The sequence below is a fragment of the Montipora foliosa genome, chromosome 10, assembly GCF_036669935.1.
Source record: "Montipora foliosa isolate CH-2021 chromosome 10, ASM3666993v2, whole genome shotgun sequence".
NCBI lineage: Eukaryota > Metazoa > Cnidaria > Anthozoa > Scleractinia > Acroporidae > Montipora > Montipora foliosa.
This window is the reverse complement of record NC_090878.1, coordinates 32,607,950-32,631,949: the sequence shown is the minus strand read 5'-3', so window position 1 is coordinate 32,631,949 and position 24,000 is coordinate 32,607,950. Positions and strand designations below refer to the sequence as shown.

The 24,000-nt window shown below is 38.3% G+C and overlaps 1 protein-coding gene across 1 annotated transcript in view; it reads left to right on the top strand.

Moving 5' to 3' along the window:
* The window catches only part of LOC137974398 (uncharacterized), a 263,995-nt gene that overhangs the window by 186,612 nt on the left and 53,383 nt on the right, over window positions 1-24,000 (top strand). The window contains exons 9-14 of the mRNA XM_068821352.1: window positions 16,438-16,585; window positions 16,806-17,126; window positions 17,550-17,858; window positions 19,964-20,266; window positions 20,587-20,883; window positions 21,537-21,690. Coding sequence (XP_068677453.1) covers window positions 16,438-16,585; window positions 16,806-17,126; window positions 17,550-17,858; window positions 19,964-20,266; window positions 20,587-20,883; window positions 21,537-21,690 — 1,532 coding nt within the window. The remainder of the gene's footprint in view (window positions 1-16,437; window positions 16,586-16,805; window positions 17,127-17,549; window positions 17,859-19,963; window positions 20,267-20,586; window positions 20,884-21,536; window positions 21,691-24,000) is intronic.

Genomic DNA, 24,000 nt, shown 5'->3' with positions numbered 1-24,000 from the left:
CGGTGTCAAAAAATGGAAATTTAAGGTCATTACGCAAGCTCACGCAATCAGGGCTAGGATTGCGCCCGGGTTGGCCAGCAAGAAAGAAAATTCCGCCCGCTCCAGGGCCAATCAGATTGCAGGATTTGAAGAATTCCGCCCGCGCAGGCATTGAGAAAAAAAAATTATAAAGTTATGTACTTCGGAGCAAATTTTCCTTTATAAAACTATGAGAAAGGTATGCTGTAGTTACTTAACCTTTTTGAAACTTTCTCTTTCACCAAAGACGGGATCCATAAAAAGCATTCTTCGGGGTATATATCTTTCCACAAAACGCTGAACTACGGCATCGTAAGTGACGGGCTTTTCGTTGTGACTGGCGTAGTGCAAACAATTCGCAGCAAACAGTTTATGTTAGGGAAATTGTCTGGATCACAGGCCTGGTGAAAAAAGAACCACATTCGCACCAAAATATTCAAATACCGGTACTCATTTGTTTCTTAATCAGAAAACGTTTTAGCTACATCGAACAGCAGCGAATTAGCCTTCTTATTTAAGATGTACTTTTATTTTTTTTTATATTTTTACAAGTTTATGTCACTAGGTGTTTCAATTTAGGGGGTTCGATCGAACCCCCCTCCCCCTCCAGGTCCGCACCAGGTTTTCAACAATCAGGGATCATAAAGTCGTTAAAATGTGGAAGTGGGATATGACGAACTTGCGGCGAAATGTCACCACTTAGTGAAATCTTAGTCCGTTCTGATTCACGGTCATTGAGCGAATGTATAAATGGGGGCCTCACTAGTCTCGTTTGCATGGACAAAATACAGAGAGTGAGGCTAGTGAGTCTAATTAGTACAGAAACAAAAGAATACATTTTTGGCCGCCATTTATGCATTCCGTCTCTAAGGAGCAAGCTCCCAAGAAGGTGTTCCATGCACGGACTCTGACCTTTCACTACCGTACCGAAAAATACTAAGACCTATTAAACTGGTCTTCGACGACATTTTTATGATGAAGTCGCGTCGCTTTGCTTAGACTTTCGAAAAGTCCCTCGTCTCATGTAGATGACGCGCAGAACGAAGGACTTTTCATACTTGATTGGCGCCAATTTTAGCGACCGAAACATCAGAGTAGTCCTCGTGGACACCAGGGGATAAGCTCAGGGGATAGAATTGTCAATCAAAATTTGTCATACGCAGTGAAGCGTGACTTTCATCATAGGTACTAAGGCCACCGGATATTCCGAATTGCGCTACTATCAGGGAAAAACAATTCAAGAATAGCTGTCTTGCAGAAATATGTTTGTGTCTGCTCCAAAGGGAGCTGGGAAAAGTCTGGCCTTTGAACTAGCCCCCTACGCTTTTGATCAATTACTTGGAGAGGATTGCAATGCTATCGTCTTTGTAATTGTTCGACTTATTTCGCTCATGAAAGATTTGGTCTCTAGTCTCAATTGTCGTAGCATTAGAGCGTCATATGTAGGAGACAACATATTTGATCAATTTGGAAGTAAGCTGTTTTCCCTTTTAACTTGTCTTTACAGGACCACAAAATATCTTTTCTCCATCAGAGATGATTGGTACAAAAATTTGGGGGACACCACAGTCCTGGCACGCGAAATGTTCTCTTCTGTTTGCCGTCCGCGTCTTAAAAACGCACCTGCTTAAACTCCCTATTTTCCAGGCGCCTTGTTCCTTAAAAACAAGCATTTTTGAACCCAAAAAGTCAGGTGAAAAAACAAGGAAAACAAATTAAACAAGCTTTAAGTTTCCTTTATTGTAATTTGGAATGCCTTAGCTGGATGATGCCATCACCATTCTCAAATCTGTGTATCTACTGAGAATAGCAAAGTCAGATGCATTTACAGTACACATTTTCTCAGAGTGAAATACTTGAGTGTGCAGACTAGCAGAGCGTACAAGGAGTGAGTAGTTGTCGCGAATTGTCTCCGGATTCCGGATTCTAGCTTTTAGTGCTGCCATTTACTGGTACTTGTTTTAGTCACTTTGTAGAGACTGACGCATTGTGGTCTTGCCAATAAATTACGTTTTTGATCAGTTTATAATATTTATAGAAAACTGTTAAGAAAATATTTTTTCACAATATTTAGGGGAAAACAGCGAGGTTTTTTCGGAAAGATATCAGGACTTTCCGGAAACAAATTTAGACGATTTTACGAGATATTTGTAGCTAGGCCTAGAGGAATGCGTGAATTGGAAAGTTTTTGTAGGCTTAAAATGTGTTTGAACATCAAGTAAGTAATGCTGCTGGCGAAAGGTGGACCCTTGAAAACTTCATCGTCGAGAAAAACAATGCGTTCAGACAACATTGAAGGGGCAAACGCCCGCATACATTGACTTTACTCCTACAGGATAGCAATTTCAACGTACAATATTGGTTTCTAGATGAGCCGTGTACATATCTAATCTTACATATATGTGTAGTTAGAAAAATGCTAAAATTCTCTTAAATAGTATAGATGTTAGCTACATGTATGTTGCAGAGTCTAAATTACTAAAACCAAAATTTGAGTATTTTATAACAGAAAATAATAATTATTGATAAGAATAAATATAATTATAATAAAAAAAAAAAAAATCCAACTATCGGATTGATCTTTCCTCAAAAAACGCTTTGAAACTAATCTCAAATGTCACTTGGAAGTGCATCCCATGCTGTTGCCCCTCGACAAGCAAAAGATCTTTTTAACCAGTTTGTCTCAGGTTTGGGCAAGTGCATGTCAAACTCGCTGCTCTGGATGTCGGATGTCGTAGTTATGCATCCAAGGCTGTGCTCTAAGAAAAATTTCGGGGAGCCCTTCGGGCTCCCAAGCATTTCAGCTGGGGTTACCAGCCCTCCAAGTCGGTTGCCCAAATTAATTAATTCCTTATTTAATTAATTAGGTTACATGTGAAATCATGTGGAACGGCCTTTGAACCGATTGTTTCGTACGAAGAGAAAACATTTTCTGAGAGGTTTCGTAAACTGTAACAACCAGCATATTAAAATTTTTAGCCACCTTATCTGCTAGAAATACAATAAGCCACAGTGCCTGGCCGGGCGACCGGGTAATTTTTCTCACTCGCCCGAAGCAAAATGTTAGTCGCCTCAGGCAACCGGTCGCCGTTAGAGCCTTGTGCATCTCAGAGTTCCGACAAAGAAGCACGTATTTTTGAGCAATTACCCCACACAAGGCTGCAATAGTCGAAGTACGGCTGTACTGATAGAAAAATAGAATTCAATGTTCTTAGAGTGCCCATAACCCCAAAATATTGTTTTCGCAAAAATGAATCTTTGCACCTGTTTGAGACGCATTGCGACCATTTTTTCCTTTTTCTAACAAATCCTGCCATTTTATAGGCTTCGGAAGTTGCGAAAATCCAAGCATCTTTTGTTCACGACCGAATGAGAACCCGTACGAAAGGAACGACCTTAACGCAGCGCTGCTTTAGCGACTGACCAGCGTTGCCCTTGTATCTGCAGAAAGGTTGTATGATGGCTGCATCAATAGCACTGCGGGAGTTTCGAAAAATGACTGCGCGTAAGACATCTCAAAGAGATCTCAAAGTCACTTAAGCGCTGCAGCAAGGCCGTCGCGTGCTCCACTTGAAACAAACAACCTTTTAGCAGCGCTGCTTTTGCGATTCACCAACGCTGCTCGAGGAGACTGTTTGCTAAGCACTGCGGGACGTCTGAATGGTGGCTGCATCGGTGATGCATTAGCGACGCTTTCGTTGCAGATGTGTTGCAAGAAAGCTGTTTTAATAGCTTCGCGTTGCTTTGACACTGCAGGTAGGATGTCGCGTGATGCGAGAGGTTTTTCCATCTTGGTCTAAGAAAAGGTACCTTGAGAAGCCTTTTAATTTAATAGCCACCAACAACAAGCCGATCAATCGAAAAATGGGTACAAGCAAAAGTATCGAGAATATCATTTAAATTTATTTTGCATAGCGGAGTTACAGGCAAGCTATATAATGAGCTGTATAATGTACAAAAATATTCTACCCAAAGAGCTTCCTCACTGCTGCGTTGTTACATTAACAGGGTCATTAACTGATCATGATGCGAGCGGGATTCTTTAAAGCCGTCACGAAAGATGATATTGTTCACACAGATACCTGATTTAATACATTGCAGTTCTCTGATCATTTCATGTGTCTCTATAGGTAGCCCAAGCTCGATATATGAGTATCCATACAGTACTATATTATGCGAGAGCAGAAATATAAGGACTTGTACGGGTAAAATGGTTTTCCTCAAAGTTTTGAAAATTATTGACGACTTAAAATAAAAAAACACGTTACCTTGCTTCAGTCTTATATTTATTTGATTCTAGTACGGTTTCTTGGTCGATTTAGAGCGATTTAGGTGGTCCCTTTTCTTTCCCAAGGTTGGGCACCGAGACGAAGCTGCCGAATGGAATCATCGAAGGTAAAAGTAAATAAATTCGTTCCCAAGGCTTCAATTGCCTCGAAATTCCACGTAGATCACGGACGATTCCTCTGCTCCTCATTCGTCTTCTTTATTTGAGTCTCTTGTACACTGAGAAGGATTTAAGGGCCGCCAAATTCTGCAAACATCTGCTTCGAGAGCCATCGAATAATGCTTTGTTACAACTCTCTTTAACCGTTGCAAGATCGCTTAGCGACTCGCGATTGGTCAATGGGCACAATGGTGACCAATCGTGAGTCTTATCGCGGGTCGCTAAAACTATCGCTCCATTCGGACCGAAAATGTGAAATAATCGTGGTGTGCATTGCTGGCGTCGATTTCCCTTGACATTGAAACCTTTTTGGATAGATCAACGTGTTGGGCTTATATAGAATCTCCGGCTATATAGTACAAGGTTTGAAATCACAATTTTCTAGAGAATGCAACATTTTAATGAGAATGTATTTGTGACTGGAGTTGAATTTTTATAACCTCTAAGACTGGATATACCTTACGTACGTACAGCCGTTGATAATAGATATCTTTCAGTTACATGTATAGCCCTGACGTTAAGGCAAATTAAGATGCACAAAGCTGCTTATTAAGCATCGCTTTCACGTTTTTAAACACTGAAAACTTTTACATATGATTGATCTTTTAGTCGAAGCATTTGAGCAACGATGTACAGCGCTGCGTGAGCATTGCTTTGTTGCTCTTAAACATTCCAAACTTTTCCCCGAAAGTATTTTTCAGTCGCAGCTTTTAAGCAACGATATACAGCGCTTCTTTACCATTGCTTTTTCGTTGTTAGGCATTGCAACCTTTATGCAGCCTTCGATATTCTGCTTCTGAAGCTTGGTGAACGCATGAACGCCGCATAAAGGACGCATAAGCACGGTGCAACCTAAAATATGAAGTTGCGCAGCGCTGCAAGAGCGTTGCACTGTTCGTACGGGAAGGGGAGTGGGTCTATTCCTGTTTTTACGTCACAATCTACTTTTCATGCATTTTTACAAAGAGTTAATGCAATGTAAATCAGTTTGTGACGTAAAAACAGGAATAGACCCACTCCCCTTCTAACTCGGTCGGAACAAAAGATGCTTGGATTTTCGCAACTTTCGAAGCCTCTAAAATGGCAGGATTTGTTAGAAAAGGCAAAAAAAGCCGCGATGCGTTTCGAACAGGTGCAAAGATTCATTCTAGCGGAAGTCTTTCGTTGCAGGTCTAATTTTAATTACTTAGTACTTAATATATACAGAAGCAGGAGTGTTTTATCAGATATAAAAAGCCCTGAGGGCGAAACCCGGGGGATTTTTTATATCTGATAAAACATGTGCTGCACATGTTTTAAATGGCTTAAAATACTCCTCCATATTCAATAGCCGTTTTGACCAATTGTGATAGGAAAAAGACTATTCCTCCGTGAAAGGCGGTCTAGCTGAGTTCGTCTGGCAATCGAAAAACACCCTGAACAAAAAAGACGTTACATAAGAAGTCGCGCCATTCTAGTTCACTTTGAAATCGAAGAAATGTATACAAATGTTATTCACTTTGGCCGGTAAGCGTAAGAATGCTCCGGTTTAGTGTTTTGAGGGCTCTTGAACCGAGGACAACATGCCTCCAAAACGACAGTTAAATTAGTAGCTTTATTTATTTTTATTTAGTAGCTTTATTTGATTTACCACGAAATACAAATAACGATAAAACAAAACAGTTACACAAAAGCAAATTAAAGTGGCGAGGAAGCCCAAAAAGAAACCATGAGGCTTATAGACATTCGGCTCCCTAAGAGTAAAAATAAAGTTAACATTAACGGTAAGGCCTGGATCGAAAGTAAAATACAATGAAGGTAAGTATAAATTAACTAATTACATAGACTGAGTTGACAGAATATAAAGTATGATACAAGTAACAACAAGAATGAAAATAATATCAGACATGAGAAGAAATAGAACTGTTTACTACAAGATTTATAACTAATAATTCATATATAATTTTATTTTCAATTTCGTTTTGAATAAGTGGAGAGAATTAGATTCTTTAATATCATTTTCTATAGAGTTATAATAAGTAGGTTCTTGGAAACTGACAGAAAATTACGAAAATTACGAAAGTTTGTTCTACAAGAAGGAAGGTGAAAATCGTTGGCATGTCTAGTGGCATAGCTATGGACTTGTTTGTTTAAAGAAAAATAATTGTTGAACTTTGAAGGCAAAAGAGAATGGTTAAGAGCAAACATAAGTTTACCCAATTCTAGCTGTCTAATATCGGAAAGTTTTAGTAGTTCTAATTCTTTGAAAATAGGGTCTGAATGAGAATCGAAAGTTGATTTAGAAATAATTCTGATAACTCGCTTTTGCAAAGAGACAAGACGGCGAAGATTGGTTTTGTACGTAGATCCCCAGACAATAATACAATAATGAAGATAAGGATAAACTAAACAATAATAAAGAGTTTTTAGACAGGGTTTAGGTAGAAAAAATCTTGCTCTATTAATGACACCTATTGATTTCGAGATTTTACGAGCTACTTGAGAAATGTGCGGTTTCCAAGACAGATGTTCATCAAGGACTACACCGAGGAAGACCGTTTCCTTAACCTGTTCCATTCTCTGGTCATTTATGCATATTTGCATTGCAAAATGATACCTTTTCTGTCTAGGCTTAAATAACATAAAGTTTGTTTTCTTCAGGTTTAAGGAGAGTTTGTTTGCCTTAAACCAAGTGGATAATTTATTAAGTTCGGAATTGAGTGATGCTACCAGGTATACAGGATCTTTATGGGACATAAATAAATTAGTATCATCAGCGAATAAAATAAGCTCGACGAGCGTCGATACGTTATTTAAATCATTAATATAGAGCAAGAAAAACAAGGGGCCTAAAATGGATCCCTGGGGGACACCACAGCAGATAGTTTGAGGAGAGGAACATTGACCGTTAAATTGAACGAATTGCAACCTGTTGGAGAGGTAGCTTCTAACCCAGTCCAGAGCCACGCCACGTATACCATAGCGTTCGAGTTTGTCAAGCCCAATATTATGATCGACGGTATCAAAGGCCTTAGAAAGATCAAGGAAAACGCCAACGGCATGTTCATTGCGATCACGACCAAGAGAGATTTTTTCATGTAGGTCAATCAATGCTAACAAAGTTGAATGATTTTTCCTGAAGCCAAATTGATTATCACATAGAATTTCTAGTTTACTTAAATGATTATAAAGACGGTTATAAACAACCTTTTCAAGAAACTTAGAAAAGCTAGGGAGAATCGAGATCGGTCTATAGTTCGAAAAGAGTGATCGATCACCAGCTTTAAAGAGTGGTATGACGCGAGCAATTTTCCTTTGGTCGGGAACAATGCCATGAGAGATAAATGTATTGATTATATGAGCTAAAGGATCGGCTATAATTTGAATTGACTGTTTTATGATGGAAATGGGAATTCTATCATGGCCAGCTGCCTTACCTGGTCGAAAAGCATTGGAAATTTCCGATAGCTCATTTGGAGTCACTGGATCAAAAAACACCGATTGACAAAAGTGACCAGAGAGAAAACTGCGGTGAGAGACAGACGAGTGAATTTCTTTGGCTAGATTTGGTCCGATACTAGAAAAATAACTACAGAATCTATTAGCGATGTCTACTGGATCTGTAATTTCTTGTTTGTCAACTTTAAAGATGGAATTGATTTTAAACACTTTCTTTTTTGTCTTAATAATTTCGTTTAGAACCCTCCATGTAGCTTTGGCATGTGATTTAGAAGCATCGATTTTCTTTTCGTAATATATACGTTTAGCGATTCTTAATGAGTGATTCAATTTGTTTTTGTAATTTTTATAACGAATTTCATAATGCAAAGATTGATTATTGAGATACTGTCTATATAACTTATTTTTCGTTCTTATCGACTTCAGAAGTCCTTTCGATAACCAAGGCTTTCTCAGGTAACTGCTCACCTTAGTTTTTTTTAAAGGAAAACATGAGTCATATGCCGTAGAGTATTGTTTGAAAGAGCTGTTATAGGCATTATTTGGATCATCAAAAGTGGCATACTGAGACCAGTCAAATCTCTCCAAATGCGATAGAAATTTAGTTGTGTTGACTTGATTTACATCTCGAACAAAAATAGTTTCATTAGATGCTGAGATTGAGGTATCGAAATGAATAGAAAATATAGGCAGATGGTCAGAAATGTCAGTGAAAAACAGACCACTCCTGGATCTATCGAAAAATTGGTTGACGAAAATGTTGTCAATTAAAGTTGCCGAGTGACAAGTTATTCTTGTAGGGCGCGTAATCAATGGAAAGAACATATTTGAATATAGCGCATCTAAAAATTCACCAGTAACGGAATGACATTGGTGGTTCATTAGATTTAAGTTAAAGTCACCCATTAAATAACATACCTTATTTTCGTTTGAGGTCTTACTTAACAGCTCATTAGTCATTGTCAAAAATTCATCAACGTTTTGGTTTGGCCGCCTGTAAATCACACCAGTAACAATGTTCTTTCCCTGGGGCTTAACAATTTCAATAAACAAAGATTCTGCCACGTTTGGCAACGAAAAATCAAGATCGCATCGAAATTTAAAATTCAAATTGCTAGAAACATACAAACCAACTCCACCACCGGATCTATTTTCCCTACTTTTATGAACAAAACTGTAACCGTCGATGTCGACTGACGACGACGAATCATTCAGCCAAGTTTCGGAAATACCAATCAAAGAGAATTTTAAATTTACGTTAGATAAAAGATCCGTTAATTTGCTAGCATTACAATGTAGGCTACGAATGTTTAGATGCAGTAGAGAAAAGCTGTCACAAATACGCGAATCTTCACTAGATAGCATGTCATTAAATTGATCTTCAATAAAATATTCACAGTCATCGCTAAATAAATCTCTGAGGTTGGTGTCAGGGTCAAGGTCAAATGAAAGAGCTAGATTTGTTCTAATATTGTGGAGTAAGGGATTGAAACTTAAACTAGCCAATCTATCAGCATCATAGCGAACAGGACCATTTTGCATTTCATAAATTGCTAGGTTGAAGTCGGCGTCATCAAGGTCGTTAAACGGAAATGAAATTTTCAGAGTTGGGGAAAACAAAATTAAAAAAAAAAAAACAGGGGGAAAAATAGCAGTAAGAAATAAATAACTTAGCTGTTCTCGACATTAGGTCTGTCTCTAATAACCAGTTTATCTAACACAAAATAAGCGATCTTCCCTGCTTTCTTGGCTGCTTCCATCTTTGCACGTTGACTTTCTCTTTTCTCAAGGGTTGCTGGAGATAGGTCTTCTTTCACAAATATATTGTCGGGTTTAATTCTTCGGGCACATTTCAGGATCGTTTCCCTCTCTTTCCAGTCACGAAGGCGACAAACAATGGTTCGAGGACGATTTGCGGAATTCTGGGCCGAAGCTGGCCTACGAGAACCTTTACCCACGCGATGCGCTCTCTCAATGTCAGGAGCACTGGCGAGATTCAATTCGTCTTTCAAAACTTGCTTTACTTTAGCTTCAGTTTCTTCCCATGTTTCTTTATCCTCTTCGGGAATGCCATCCACTCTGACATTATTTCGCGTACTCTGATTTTCTAAATACTCCATTTGTTCTTCTTGATGGTCTAAGTCGTCTTGAATTTCTTCAATGGCGGAGTCCAGTCCTTGTAATTTAAGTAATGATGGTTTCAAATCATCAATGTCCTTTTGCGAAAACTCAAGGCTGTTTTTAAGAACACCCGTTTCCTTTTCCGAACTAGCAATTCTTGCTTTTAACTCGACTACTGAATGAGTTAAAGAGTCGAGGCGAGTGTTCACGTTAGTTACGATCGAGTCAAAGAAGCTCTTGAACATTCTTTCCTGCATCTGTAACATCTCGCGAAGCGTTGCCAGTGTTACAAACTCTCCTTGAACATTTACTTCAGCCGCCAAAGAACTAACTGAAGCTTTCGAATGACGTGTATCGGGCATATTTTGGACTACAATTTTCGGTGATTTCGATCTTGGCCGGAGCAATCAAATCCTGCGTCTGCACACTACGCGTGCACGTGACCTCTCTTAGGCGGCCAAAGACAGTGGAAGAGCAAGAGAAAAAAGACCTGGATGACTGCATTCCAAAGGTTAATACCAGGAACGCAACAAAGTGGGCGTTTAAGGTTTTACGAGTGGCAGATATCAAGAAACAACAAAGAAAGGAGTCATCAAATGCAAATGAACATGAGGCATTACATAATGCCTCTAGTGACATTATATAATGCCTTATTTGGCATTCCATTGTTCATCTATTTACTCCGCAACCACGTTGAAATCCCTCCCCAGGCTTTCAGGTTTGTTGGGTGAATTATCAGGTATAACTTACTCACATGTCTAGAGAAATTCATACGATTGGTCAAAACGACTATTGAATATGGATGAGTATTTTTAAAGCATACACAAGCCATTTTGGGTGTTAGCTCCTTACGATGGGCAATATATGATTATCCTATGACAGTCTAAATTCATCAGTGTGTACGCTGAGCAACTTTATTGTAGCTTTCCTTTTTATAGGTTTATCGTATATATTAAGGGGCATTCGATTGACTCTATTCTGGAATAAGAATACATGGAATAGAAGTAAGAAAGCCTTCGTTTTCACGGAGATTCACGTTAAAATTGTCAAACAAGTGCTGAAATGCTATTTTTTATTATTTTTGTTGCTTTAAAACGTCCTATAACTAGTTTTCGAGGCCTGTAGATGTCCTCTTACTTATGACTTTTTCTTATGGGGCACCTGTATATGGAATATTCTTGGCCAATTTCTTCCCGAGCGTGCCGAAATGCAAATTAATTTTATCCCCTATCTCCTTTTTGTTAGTATATGATCGACCCCCACTGGAAATCTCGTTAATCATTGTCGTTTTAGAATTACGACCTAACGTACTGTTCATTAGTTTTCGAGTTTCTTACGTTGTCGCTATTTTCTTGGATGTCGTAGTTGAAATATTTCTAAGAAATGTTCTTGAAATATTTCTATTATAAGACTTATAATTTTGATATTAAACTTGTTTCTGGTATTTCTCAGTATAATTTACCCAGTCTAACTCATTCTTCGTTTTGACAAGTCTATAGCTTAATTGTTATTCTTTATTTGCGAGTAAATTTGATTGTTGGAGGGAAATTGTTCGTGAATTCACCAAAATGGTATCTTTCGTTTTCCTTGTGGTCCAATTTGAAAACATGTAGTTAATGAAATGCTTCTAGTGGGCCGTGTGTAGAAAACGTTTACGTGCGGATAAAGGACACGTTCATGGTACATGTGAAACTTGAGACTCTTTCGTTTTGTTTGTACAGTGACAGTTGATTGATTAATTTAGTGATTCTCATATTACCTGTATATAGATAAGCGATTACACATTCACGCGACACAACAATAAAAACGAGTTTCAATAGACCATATTCGTATTCTCGGTATTGGACGGGAACTAGCTTTGCAATGGAGGCTAATGCGTGGAATATATTAGAAAGTATTTGCATTTGAAAATATTCCCCCGCATTAGCCTCCATTGCAAGCTAGTTCCAGTCCAATACCGAGAATACGAATATGGACGTCTACGCTTGGGTTATTATACCGTGAGACTGTGCACGTGGAGTTAGTAAAAGAAACACCGGAATACAATGCATCTCTTGTACGTTTTATTTTACGTTTTGAAAATACATTCATGAGAGTTGTAAGTTCATTTAGTTTGCCTTTTACATTACAAAGTTTATGATTTCACTGCTTTGTTCATCTGGCACTGATGTAGTTTTCTGTTTGGAGTTGATCTTGGAGGGTCTGCGAGCCAGCGAGCCATGCGAGCCATGCGAATTTCGCATTTAAGTCTAAGCACCCATTTCAAATAACGCTGATAAACAGTTACTAAGTCTAAGCACCCATTTTAAAACGGTTAGCTTTCAATAACTGTGTGACTTGCATGTTGACTTACATGGCTCGTCATGTTGGCTCGCATGACTCGCATGGCTCGCGGGCTCGCACATTGGTACAACTCGCGAGAATTCCGCTTAAGCTTTGACACCTTGTGGATTGTTGTATGAAATAACAGTCGCGTAGAAAATTTGATCATGGAAGCATAGCCGTGGAAACATTGTCTGCCTTGTGTCTGCGTTGCCAGTGACATTTCAATGCGTAAAACGTGGCTTTGCATGTAAAAGTGTGCATGTGGAAGTGATGCATGAAACAATATCAGCTGGAAAAATACCAGCAACTCCGAAGCCGTTTGCGTGACTACAAAGCTTTAACCCTCAGGAGAATCAGTAGCTTCCATTCAAGCCAACATTGAAATCCTCATAGTACTTCCGTAACTTCTGCCATTGAAACCACTTTCCAATTTCACAGTCGATCTTATAAACTCGGTAACAGGAATATTTTGAAATACATGAAACAATAATTCAAGTTCGACTGGTTGAGATTCTGAATTCTCGTGGGCGTCCTCTTTATTTTAAAACAGAGTACACTTTGTAATTCCATTTCCTTAAAAGAATCATTTTAAACGTCTAAACGACATATAGCGCATTAATTTTTAAAAGACAACCGCAATTTGAAGCAAGATTTTGTGAAAGACTTCCGAGATTACAATCAAATTTCGGAGATCGCGAAGAGACCTCAAGCTTGCAGATTCTGCCGGGTCACGCGTGACAGTTCATTGAAAAAGTATACGTTTCCAAAGCAAAGCGTTTATCTCTAAATAGCAATATCACACAAATGGTGGAGGCATTATTTTAACTGAAGAAAAGCCTAGCTCTTAAAGTTAACAACATTTTCTCAGCGTCGTTTAAGCCTTCTGGGCAGAAACGTTTCACTAAAAGTGTGTGTTTGCATGACAAGGACGTGAAAGAAATATTTGAAATATCTCTCCCGCGTTCGACTAAACGAGATGCTTCCGTGAAGCATACACTGGGTTGCCTGTGGTACGTGTTACAGAAAAATTGTGTGGTATTGAACTACAGCATTCCAGTCTCTGAAGAATAACAAATAAAAGAGAGCAGAAGGAAGTTTCCGGGATGGTCGAGCGGGAATAAAATATTTACGACATGAAAACAACATTAATTTTGAACAGTGACTATAGACTATAAAAAGTTACGATCAGCGTCAAACATTTTGGGAGATTTTTGCTACGTTCAAAGAAATCACAAAAATCGAAAGTGACATGGCCGGAATTCAGCGGGCGCCGTGATTAAGTTACCGGCATGTTTGCTCGCCAAACAGTGAAGCATCTGTGTCAAATGATGGCAAGATACAGGGGTTTTTGTAGGTTTCTTTTTTCTGTCAAGTGTTATAAAGTTTGACAATAAAATGAGCGAAGTCAAAACAAAGATCAAGATCGCCCAACTCTTGAGGTAATGAGCATTTGTTTATGCAAAGTCAAAATTTACTCTCCAAGATGCGTACGATGTTAATTATCACCAGGTAATTCCATCATTTTGGAAATAGCAGCTACTTTATTATTCACTGGCGTCACAATTTTTCACTGATTTTGGGGCTCATTTTGTTGAAACTCAAGCACGCTTCGAGCAGGCCTGTGAACCCTTCCTGCTTACAGAGCAATACTAAAAAAATTCTCCCATATCACATTTCAACCTTAAGCTCGAAAATTCAATACACAACATGATATTATATTTCACAAAGGCAGAAAATACCACAGAATCCTTTTCCAGCGAAAAATTTATTGAAACAAACAACATATTTGCTCCTAGAGGCGAAAACCTCTTCCTATTTCGTTGCGTGCGTGAAGACAAGAAACTCAATCGTGTCAAATTACCATGTACTTCAGGTTTCCTGAAGAACCTTTTCCTTGAATAACATAAAAACTATCCAGTTAAGCTCGCATATCATAAAACATGATGAATTCATAAAGGCCACCTTTTCCAGCGAACAAATTTTTGAAACAAACAACACATTTGCTATTAAAGGCAAAAACCCCTTCTATTTCATTACGTGCGTGAAGAGAAGAAACTCAATCGTGTCAAATATGCGCAATATTGCAACAAACTAAATTTCAGGATCAAACCGTTTTCATGAAGAAACTTTTCCTTGAATAATGAAGCACAAAATAGACGACAAGCTTTCTTTCAAATAATTCTTGGCTGTCACATTTCCAATTATTTTCTTTACCTGAAGACTGTGCAGAGTTGATCACAGATCCACGTAAGGTGTTCGATTCGTTCTCTGTCTTTGTTGAACCCATAAGTTACCAGAGAATTTTCCATTTGGTTTTAGTGTTCTACATAACAGCACATTTGGTAAACTATTAGAAGTGCAGCTCACTTTGATTTCGGCTCGAAGGGCGACAGATTGTTGTCGAAGTCCATTACTCGTCGCCTTTAAGATTCCACCGCCCGTCTTGTTCACTATCCAATTGACTTGCCAGTATTGAGCTTGATAAGGGTATATTTTGTTTAAAGATCCTCTAATGACTTTCGACACCACTGCCGGTTAAGTTTATCATTCTACTGTGTCCACCAGAGAAATCTACGCATTTCCACTACGCTCTCTATCCTAAGAAAATACAAGCAGAAGGCCCTATGCACAAAGATACCACTTAGCAGGGGAGTGACAGGCAAGACTTTTACCGACACGGAAAAAGAAAAAAAAAAAGAGAAACACTGAACAAATGCCACCCACTTTCCGACTGGTATTGCCATACGGCAACCAAGTAAATATACTCGTTATCCACTACGCTCAAATCCTCCTGAAATGCAGGGTTTCTGGGGTGGTTACCATTTAGCCAAAAGATGCGGAAATTTCGGTTTGAGGTTAAAGGGAAAGGCAATTTTCCGGAAAATCTTTTCGGAAATTGTGGACAACCTTCATAGTCCTCTTTTTCCGTTAGGAACGGAATTCTTGAAATGCTCCTACCATTTGCGAGAATCCTTCCGTTTCCAGGCCCTTTCTCACAAGATCGAGTAAAATATGAGGAATGGAATGCTGTGTAGTAAACGGTAAGCGCCATCCTCATCCGGTTGGTCATTAAATTCCGAAAATCGCCTACCTTTATGCAACGATCATTCCATCCGGATTATTTGGCTCAATGGTAAGCACCCCTGGTTTCCCTGGATTCCAGAGGTTTTTTGCTCTCTTTGGGTGACTAAAGATCATAGCGAAAGGCGAAAGAGCGAACCGGCGAACTGGTTTTCTCGCCGCTTGCCCATTTCGTCGCTCTAGAGAGAAAAAACCTCTGGCATCCCAGCGAAGAAAAGACACTCGTACTTTCGTTCATTTCGATTTCAAAGACCTTGAAATTATTTAACTTCAGAAACATTTCGAAAAAAAAAGTGAAATTCATTCATATTTGACAAAACTTACAAAGACTGCTAAGGCAATTCATGCAGAAGAACCGACTGATAATATAATTATGCACATGTTAATTCTTCTGTTTCAAACGCAATGAAATGGGACTCTTGTGTTTGGGAAGAAATGGTCTAAGTATCCTTCTCATCTGGACGGTCACATATGTTCTGCACATGTCGAGATACTCGGGTTTGGAACCAGTGGTTCTTACTAATACCGGGGCATGTTTGCGCGGTTTAAAACTATGCGGAGAAAGCAGAACTCAGCAAGTGCTCTTGGTATGCAAAAAGAAAATTGGGGATAACCATCCATTGTTCAGAGCTTCAATTTGGAAAAGAACGCTATACATTGCTTTGTATTTTACAAATATCGTTGATTAATTAACTTTGAAAAATGCGTTGGTTACTCCCAATTTTCTTTTTGGATTTCAGTAACACTTGTAAAGGTTTGCTATTCCCGCATATTCATAATCCGGGAAAATAGTACCTTTAAATTAATAGGCACCGTCCTTAAAAGCCACAGTTTCTGATATTGAGACAGTTGCATGACATTAAACTTTTCAAAGTAAACATTATCAATGTGATTGTTTTACCAAACAGAGGCATCTGTTTTCAGCTTATACATGTATTCAGGCTACTGTCATCATCTGTATCATCGTCAACCATAATTGTCAGCATAAATTCTAATTTCTTTTGCAGGTCTTTCATGGAAATACTGGGCGAAACGACATTGTCAAGCATAATCTTGAGGAGGTTATCATAGCGAGCTTCATCCGCTTTCAGCCAACTGACTTTTTTGGTCATAAGGCATTGAGAATTGAGCTCTATGGGACACTTAAATCTCTAGGTAACTCATGATCTCTAGTTTTGCAGATCCATTTGCCTGTAATTACCGGGTATTTAAAAAGACAAAATTAGAAAGGAAAAAGTGAACTCCATTTGAACTTGTTCTTAGTGTTGCTAAAGTTACGTATAAAGAACGATTTTCTAGCACATTTGAATTAAGTTAATGGTGCTTTTGGACTTTTACGGAATTTCAGCAAATAATTTCTTTTTCTCCATACCAGTTCCTGTTGAAACTCCTATTCTTGTCTTGACTGCACAATCGTCTACTAGTGTTGCTGCCTCTTGGAAACTTTCAGAACGGTACTACAACGAAAGAAAGTTGATATCCTTTAAACTTCTATATCAAAAGGAAGGCTCCATCGTACCACAAATACAAACTACCAAAGATGCCAAGAACGTTCGAATTGAGAATGGTTTGTTGGTTTTCTCCTCGGAAGTCATAGGGCTTGAGAAATTCACACAATATGAATTTGTAGTGTGTGTCTTTAGTTCGGTGGTGGATGGACCAAAGCGTTCCTTAAAGACAAGGACATTGGAAGATGGTAAGGGTCTGTAGCTTTTTAGCAAGGCTTACTTTAGTCTATTAGGGACAATTATGGTGAATTACAGCAATGAAATCACAATTTCCAATGTCCATAGACACAGCTGACCCTTTCTTATACTTATAGATTTTTATCTCCAATTATTCCATATGGTGGCAGGTGTGGGAGAAAGTAGTCAAATGCAGTTGAAAGAAATTGAGATATTTGCAAATGTGGAGTGCCATGGTGTTTTTGTTTCTGAGAAGCCTTCTTTCTTCATTAAGAATGTCACTTCCTTTATCAAATTGATATCCTTTATTGGAAAGAAAGAAAAAAAGAAAGTTGCTATTCAATTAAGAATGGTTGAATTACTTTTCTTTTATTTCATTCCATGGGAAACGTTCATTTTGATTTCTTGTCTTTGTTGCATTTGAAATATTTCAGTCCCATCAAAAGCTCCTAGCAATTTTATAGTGACTGCAAACACATCTACGGATATCATAGCGTCCTGGAAGCTTCCTTCCCCCGACTCCAGACATGGAATCATTAGAGGATTTAAGATATTCTTCAGGAAAAAGGGCTCCGATACCAGAAACAGACCAAAAACCATTTTTGCTTCCAACGTCTCGATGTACACAATACCTGTCACCGGACTGGCTAAATTTACAGAATATGAATTTCATGTGTTGGCCTTTACCTCCGCTGGTGATGGAATGAACAGTTCCGTTCAATTCGCAAAAACAAAGGAAGATAGTAAGTGATACACGTATTGTTTAAATTGGCTTTTCAAGTCAGCTTTTCACCCATTTCATTTTAAGTGTTGAAATATATAACTAAAAAACGAAAGTCTTTGTTTTAAGGCTGAAAGTTATATCATTTTAAGTTTCTTTCATGGCTTATTACATTACATTGCATGTCCACCAATTCCATGTACGTGTATGTACCACTGGAATTGTTCCAGTCATTGCATTTGCTCTATCAATTAAGTTATTAAGCCAGCAGGGAGCTGGTCACTTGTAAGTAGAAGCTTGAAATAAATCCATGCTCAGTGAACTGGAGTCGAACCCATGACCTAAAGATTAAGCACTGCTACACATGCTGTTCCAACTGAGCTATCTAGCTCACTGGGAGCTGATCATTTGCAAGTTCTAGTTTATCCTGTCCGTGATGATTTTCTGGAAAGATCATCCCAGTTAGTTGACCAACCAGTCCCTACCTCTGAATTAACGATTATCGTTAATTCCACATTTGCTCCGAATTGACTATTATCATTATTTTAGAAGACTGAAAGCTTGATACGGTTTATGGGAAGTGGTGATATATTTTTTAAAAGACAACCCAAGTATATGGTCAAAGGACTTGAAACTGGCAATGTTGACTAATTTAACCCGTCACTTAACCACTTGACCACCATACCTCTATAGCTGCCCAGGGACAATATTTTAAACACTCTTTGATAATGCTGTGCTATTACGCCTCAAAAAACAATATTAAGCACTGCAAACGGTCGGTTACCAAATTTCACGACAAAGGTAAACATTTTAAAATCAAAGTTTACGCCTTATTAATCTAGCATAGGCCCAATTACTCTTGAGCAATGATATTATTCTATTGGAGACAAAAAAAAAAAAAAAAAAAACATGAAAGGCTCGATTTTCCCAAAATTTGTATTTTAGCATTTTGACACAAGTGTTGATTTTTTTTCCCAGCATTTCGTTGCATGCAATTTTAAATGCTGCCTACTTTATGCATCATTGTGCCCACTGTTAAGCAACGACTTCAGTTAATGTCTTTTCCCTTTCCTTACAAATGCCATGATTGTAGTTAAGATATCAAGATGGTTAGGAAACTCTACGTGTTTCTTTGTTTTTTTTTCTTGTTTTCTGTTTTGGCCCTGACCATGCCCAAACCACACCCTTCTTCTAACAGACAACCAATCATAAGTTTTGATTAATTTATTCAAAAGATATTGTACATGTTCACGGTCAGGTGAACATGAAGTGTGACAGCACTGTACTCCCTTTTCAAGTTTTTAGGGTTTCATAACCAGTCCATGTATATGAACTATGAAAAAGGAGGCCCTGCTAGTAACAAGTCAAGTGACTGAAAAGAGGAAAGATTTCAAAACCTCTTAGATTTCGGGAGCTACTTGACCACCTGTTGTCAGGTTACTCTGTGACCTGTAAATGAGGTTTTGGCAATTGCTTTTGAATCATCCAAACTTTGCTTTGAACATTCAATAAGTCCCGACAGATCGCGACTGCTAGGGTTAGGATTAGGCAACCATACAGTATGACAATCATTGCCCGGTCTTTTTTTTTTTTGGAAGATCAACTAAGCCTATAACGGATGTCTTACAGTATCTTTAATACCGCCAGAAGACAAGTTAAGAAGTGGGAAAATGTTACTACCAAGAGGGTGAAGCCTTTCAACAATAATTTATCTGCTCTTTGGCAATTCTCTTTTGTTGACATTGAAAAATATTTAGTTTCAAAAGTGCACTTTAACCTGGCTAAGAAGTATAACCTCTGTTTTAAAACAGCTACTTCTCTCAGTCTCAAGGGACGTCCTTTCATCTATTACTTTTCACTGAATTCACATGGCACCAGATTGCCAACACACACAAGCAAGATAACTGTATGACCCTATTAAAGCTCCCTATCTTTCCAAGTCTAAATTATTTCTGTATAATACAACATACAGCTGTAGAATCTATTTTTAGTAATGCTGAACAATGACTATAATGTACCACAGACTAGAATCGGTTCTTAAGTGCCTTATGTGACTTGATTACGCAGCTAGGTAATGCGACTTAATGAACAGGGATCACTTAATGTTTTTTCTTCATTAATTTAAAGTTCCTTCAAACGCTCCCAGTGAATTTTTGGTGACCGCAAGCGATTCTACAAGTATCACAGCATCTTGGGAGCTACCACCTGCAGACTCCAGAAATGGAATCATTACAGGATTCAAATTGTTTTATAGACAGAGACACTCTGATAACCAACCCAAACTTCTTAAGATTTCCAATGCTTCCATTCGAGCAGAAACTGTTAGGGAGTTGATGAAATTTACAGAATATGAATTTCAATTGTTGGCCTACACCTCGGTTGGCGATGGACCGAATAGTTTTGCTCAATTTGCAAAAACAATGGAAGATGGTAAGTAGTGTTATTCATTGATGAGTTTCTGTGAGTTCTCTCTTTAGTCAATGCTTCAACCGTTTAGTACAACAAATCTTGCACTCTTTTGCATTGTTAAATTAAACTTAATTTGATTAGCAATGCAGTGCTTATCCGTCGTCAATCCATCGACTGGCAAGTGGTTGATTGGATAATTTACCTCTTGATTAAAATGCTTTTGCTGCTTGATGTTGTTAAAGCCATTGATTTTCAACCCACAATTGCACAGATGCATTATTTATAGTGTTGATTTATCTCAGTCTATCTTTTATCTCTTAAATTATTTTGCTATGTTCCAGCTCCATCAAAACCTCCCAGTGGATTTATAGTGAATGCGAGCACTTCTTCAAGTGTCACAGCATCTTGGCAGCTACCACCCGCAGACTCCAGAAATGGAATAATCAGAGGATTTAAGTTGTTTATTAAGAGGAAAGGGTCAGATGTCCAAATGATCGATGTTTCCAACTCTTCAGTTTACACAAAGACTGTTACTGGATTGCAAGAATCGACAGAATATGAATTGCAGGTGTTGGCCTACACTTCTGCTGGTGATGGACCACAGGGTTCTGTTCAGTTTGTAAAAACAAAGGAACATGGTAAGAGTTACATAAATAATTTGTTTAGAAAGATCGACACAGGGTGAAGACTTATAGTTAAATTTCTTGTGCTTGTTTTACATTTTTGCTTTTGCAATTGTATACCGGTACTAATATAAATTGAAACTGTATTGCTGTTTCTTTCATATTATTTAAGGCTCATTTAGACATGACCTATAGACTCGCCACAAATATCTAGAGACTCAGGGAAATGTTTCATAGAAAAAATGTGGCATTAGATTTGAGAGTTATAAAGTTTATTATTGCCCTCATGTAAATTGCGAGGTGATGTTTTTTCATCAAAAATGAATTTTGTAATGACTGGCTCAATTTCTGTACGGCATGTCAAATTTTTATCCTCATTGCATGCGAGGTCATCAGCAGATATACCTTTTTTATGAGAGTTTAGCTTAATTGTTCTTTCATTTTAAACGTCGCTAGATAACAGATATATATATATATATATATATATATATATATATATATATATATCGCTATTTTACGATGATGATGATGATGACCATAACGATGGCGATGGCGATGACGGTGACCATGACGATGACGACATTGACGACGATCACGAAGATATGAAAACTGTTGCGTTGAAAATTTGATTCTATTTTATACCAATAATAACTTTTCAATTTGTTTAGCCACTTTCACTCGAACATTAGATGTCAGTGGACCAGGTTTTTCGATGGCGAGTATTCTTGGTTTTTCCATTGGTGGTGTATCACTGCTTGGCTTTCTACTTCTTATTGGATTTTCTTACCATAAAAAGAGAAGGAAGAAGCGCTCCGCAAAGTGGTAAGCTTCTTCTTTTTACTGGTAAGCAATGACTTATAAATTGGTGGAGATAACAGAGTGCTTCTTAGAATATATCACATTATATCAGGGTTATATTCCCACTGGTCATATACCCATCTGAAACAAGATGCGTAATGTGTTTTGGTCAATACTTACTGAAGTGGCTAGGGCAAGGGCAAGGGGACGTGGCTGTAGTGAGCGCAACTTTTAGGACGAAGAGATGTCCAGGAGTTGCGTGACTGCAAGTAGTGCAATCCCTAAAAACAAAACAAAAAAAGTTCCAAGTACATGTAAGTGAAGTTCAAGTCGAAAGATACGCAAGAGCGAAAACGACAAATAACACCAAAACAAAGACTTAAAGCGTTTGCCAATTGCCAGTCCTTTACCTGGGATTTTAGAAAAAAAAAATTAGATAAAGTGATTTTTTTGCTTTCGTGGACCGATAAGAGCCAACACTGAAAAAACAAAGGTATTTGAAAATGGGCGTTGATTAAAGAAATTCTAAAACTTATTAAATAAATGAAATGAGATGAAAGTGTATTTGAAGTGTGGGCTATACACAACTCAGACAAGTGATCCGAGCACTTTGCTGTGGACAACTTATGTAATTTTCGCTTTTTGTTGAAAATTCTAATTTATGGTGTTGTAGTTTTCTGCATGTTTTACTAACAAAATAATAAATATAATCCCCCACACATGTGTAATCAACGGGTATTGCTATGACAAGGAGATGTATGCAAATTAGGGCTCGCTCATTGGCCCTATAGCAGATCAAAAACAGCGAAGAACGGCTCCGATTACTTTCAAATTTGGATGGCCGGATTTCTACATAATTACACACTTTCATGCCATGTAACTCAATTACAACACGAAGACTTTTTTTCGCAACAGGGAGGTCTGAAAATCGAAATTTATTTTAGAAAATCGTCGTTACTTCCGTTTCTTTCCAAATTTGGCAGAACGGATGTTTGTTACATGAGCCTGTTTTTTATTGGAATCGGTTGAAATGACGTCAGGCTGTGAGATTCACAAAGTCCCTATTAAGTGAGGCAGAAATGGCCCTCACCACAGGGGATGAAATCTAGGGAACTTAAGTTGCAATCACAGAAAAAAAAATACACAGAGAGCTTCTTTAGAGGTTAGCGAAGATATCTGAATGGTTTTTATGACAATAGTAAAGGCTTTTCATGTCAAAATCAGGTTAGCGTCTTTATGTTGTGTTAACTTAATTAAATACTTCATGCGGCCTTACCTCCGGCCGTAAACTTGATTTTCTAGTCTCACAATTACCTCCAGAACCTATCTTTTGCATAGAATAGGCTTTTAGAATTATGTTCTTGTCTTCTGTGGTGATACTTGTCGATTCTGTGCAGAAATGTTGAAAACGCGTCACACACGCAACTTGAAAACCACAGGTGCCCCAAGCTCAGTGTGAGCATGGCCGACAAAAATATAAGGATTTGTATGAGAGTCCCGAAAAAAAGCTTAAGCAGATAATTATATGAAAAAAAATCTCAATTAAAAGGCCTAACCTTATTGCCATCGTGGATAGCTTCCTTCCTGTGTGGTTGTTTTCCAGATCCGACTTGATTTCTGCCATTTCACAATTTTTTGGTTGTCAACAGTTATAATAAAATCCCAAGGCTGGAGACTAAATTCTCAGGTGCCACCAATTTGAGTCAAATATTCCTGGATAAAATATTCCCACGGTCACAATTTCACATCAGAATCTATTGACAAAGATTGAACTTTCATTTCAACCCACTATCAACGCTATAGTACTCCGGATAGCAACGTGAGACAGTGAATATTGCAATAAAACTGTTGATAACAAAGTGACCCTTACCGGGGTTGCGGACCGTAGTTTGTCAACCGCAAAATTTCTTTATTTCCCTGGGTCTACTGCATGACTGCATTGGTCGTCCAATCACAGTCACGCCTCCTTCCTGTTGATAAAGGTTAAAACACATTCGCGAAGCCGGAAAGCATTGAAAGATGCGAGAATGAAAGCTGTAGTAAACAAACTTTTGCGCATTCATGCCGCTTTTATTAGTTTATAGGATTTTGTACATAAAAGGCTGTTCGCGATCGTAACTGTATTTATCAAGCCTTCAGGGAATTAACATTAATCATGCAAATAAAACTTGTTCCCGTAGTTTATTAAGCGCATTTTTGTTTTATTCCTCTGGGTCTCCCGAGGCGAGTGTTTTCTCTCAGATGCTAATAGGGAACTTAAGCACCAGACGTTCTTCATTCACGAACGGCATGGCTGGACGCGCAGAACTGGGTCGAGGACGCGGTTCACGCGCC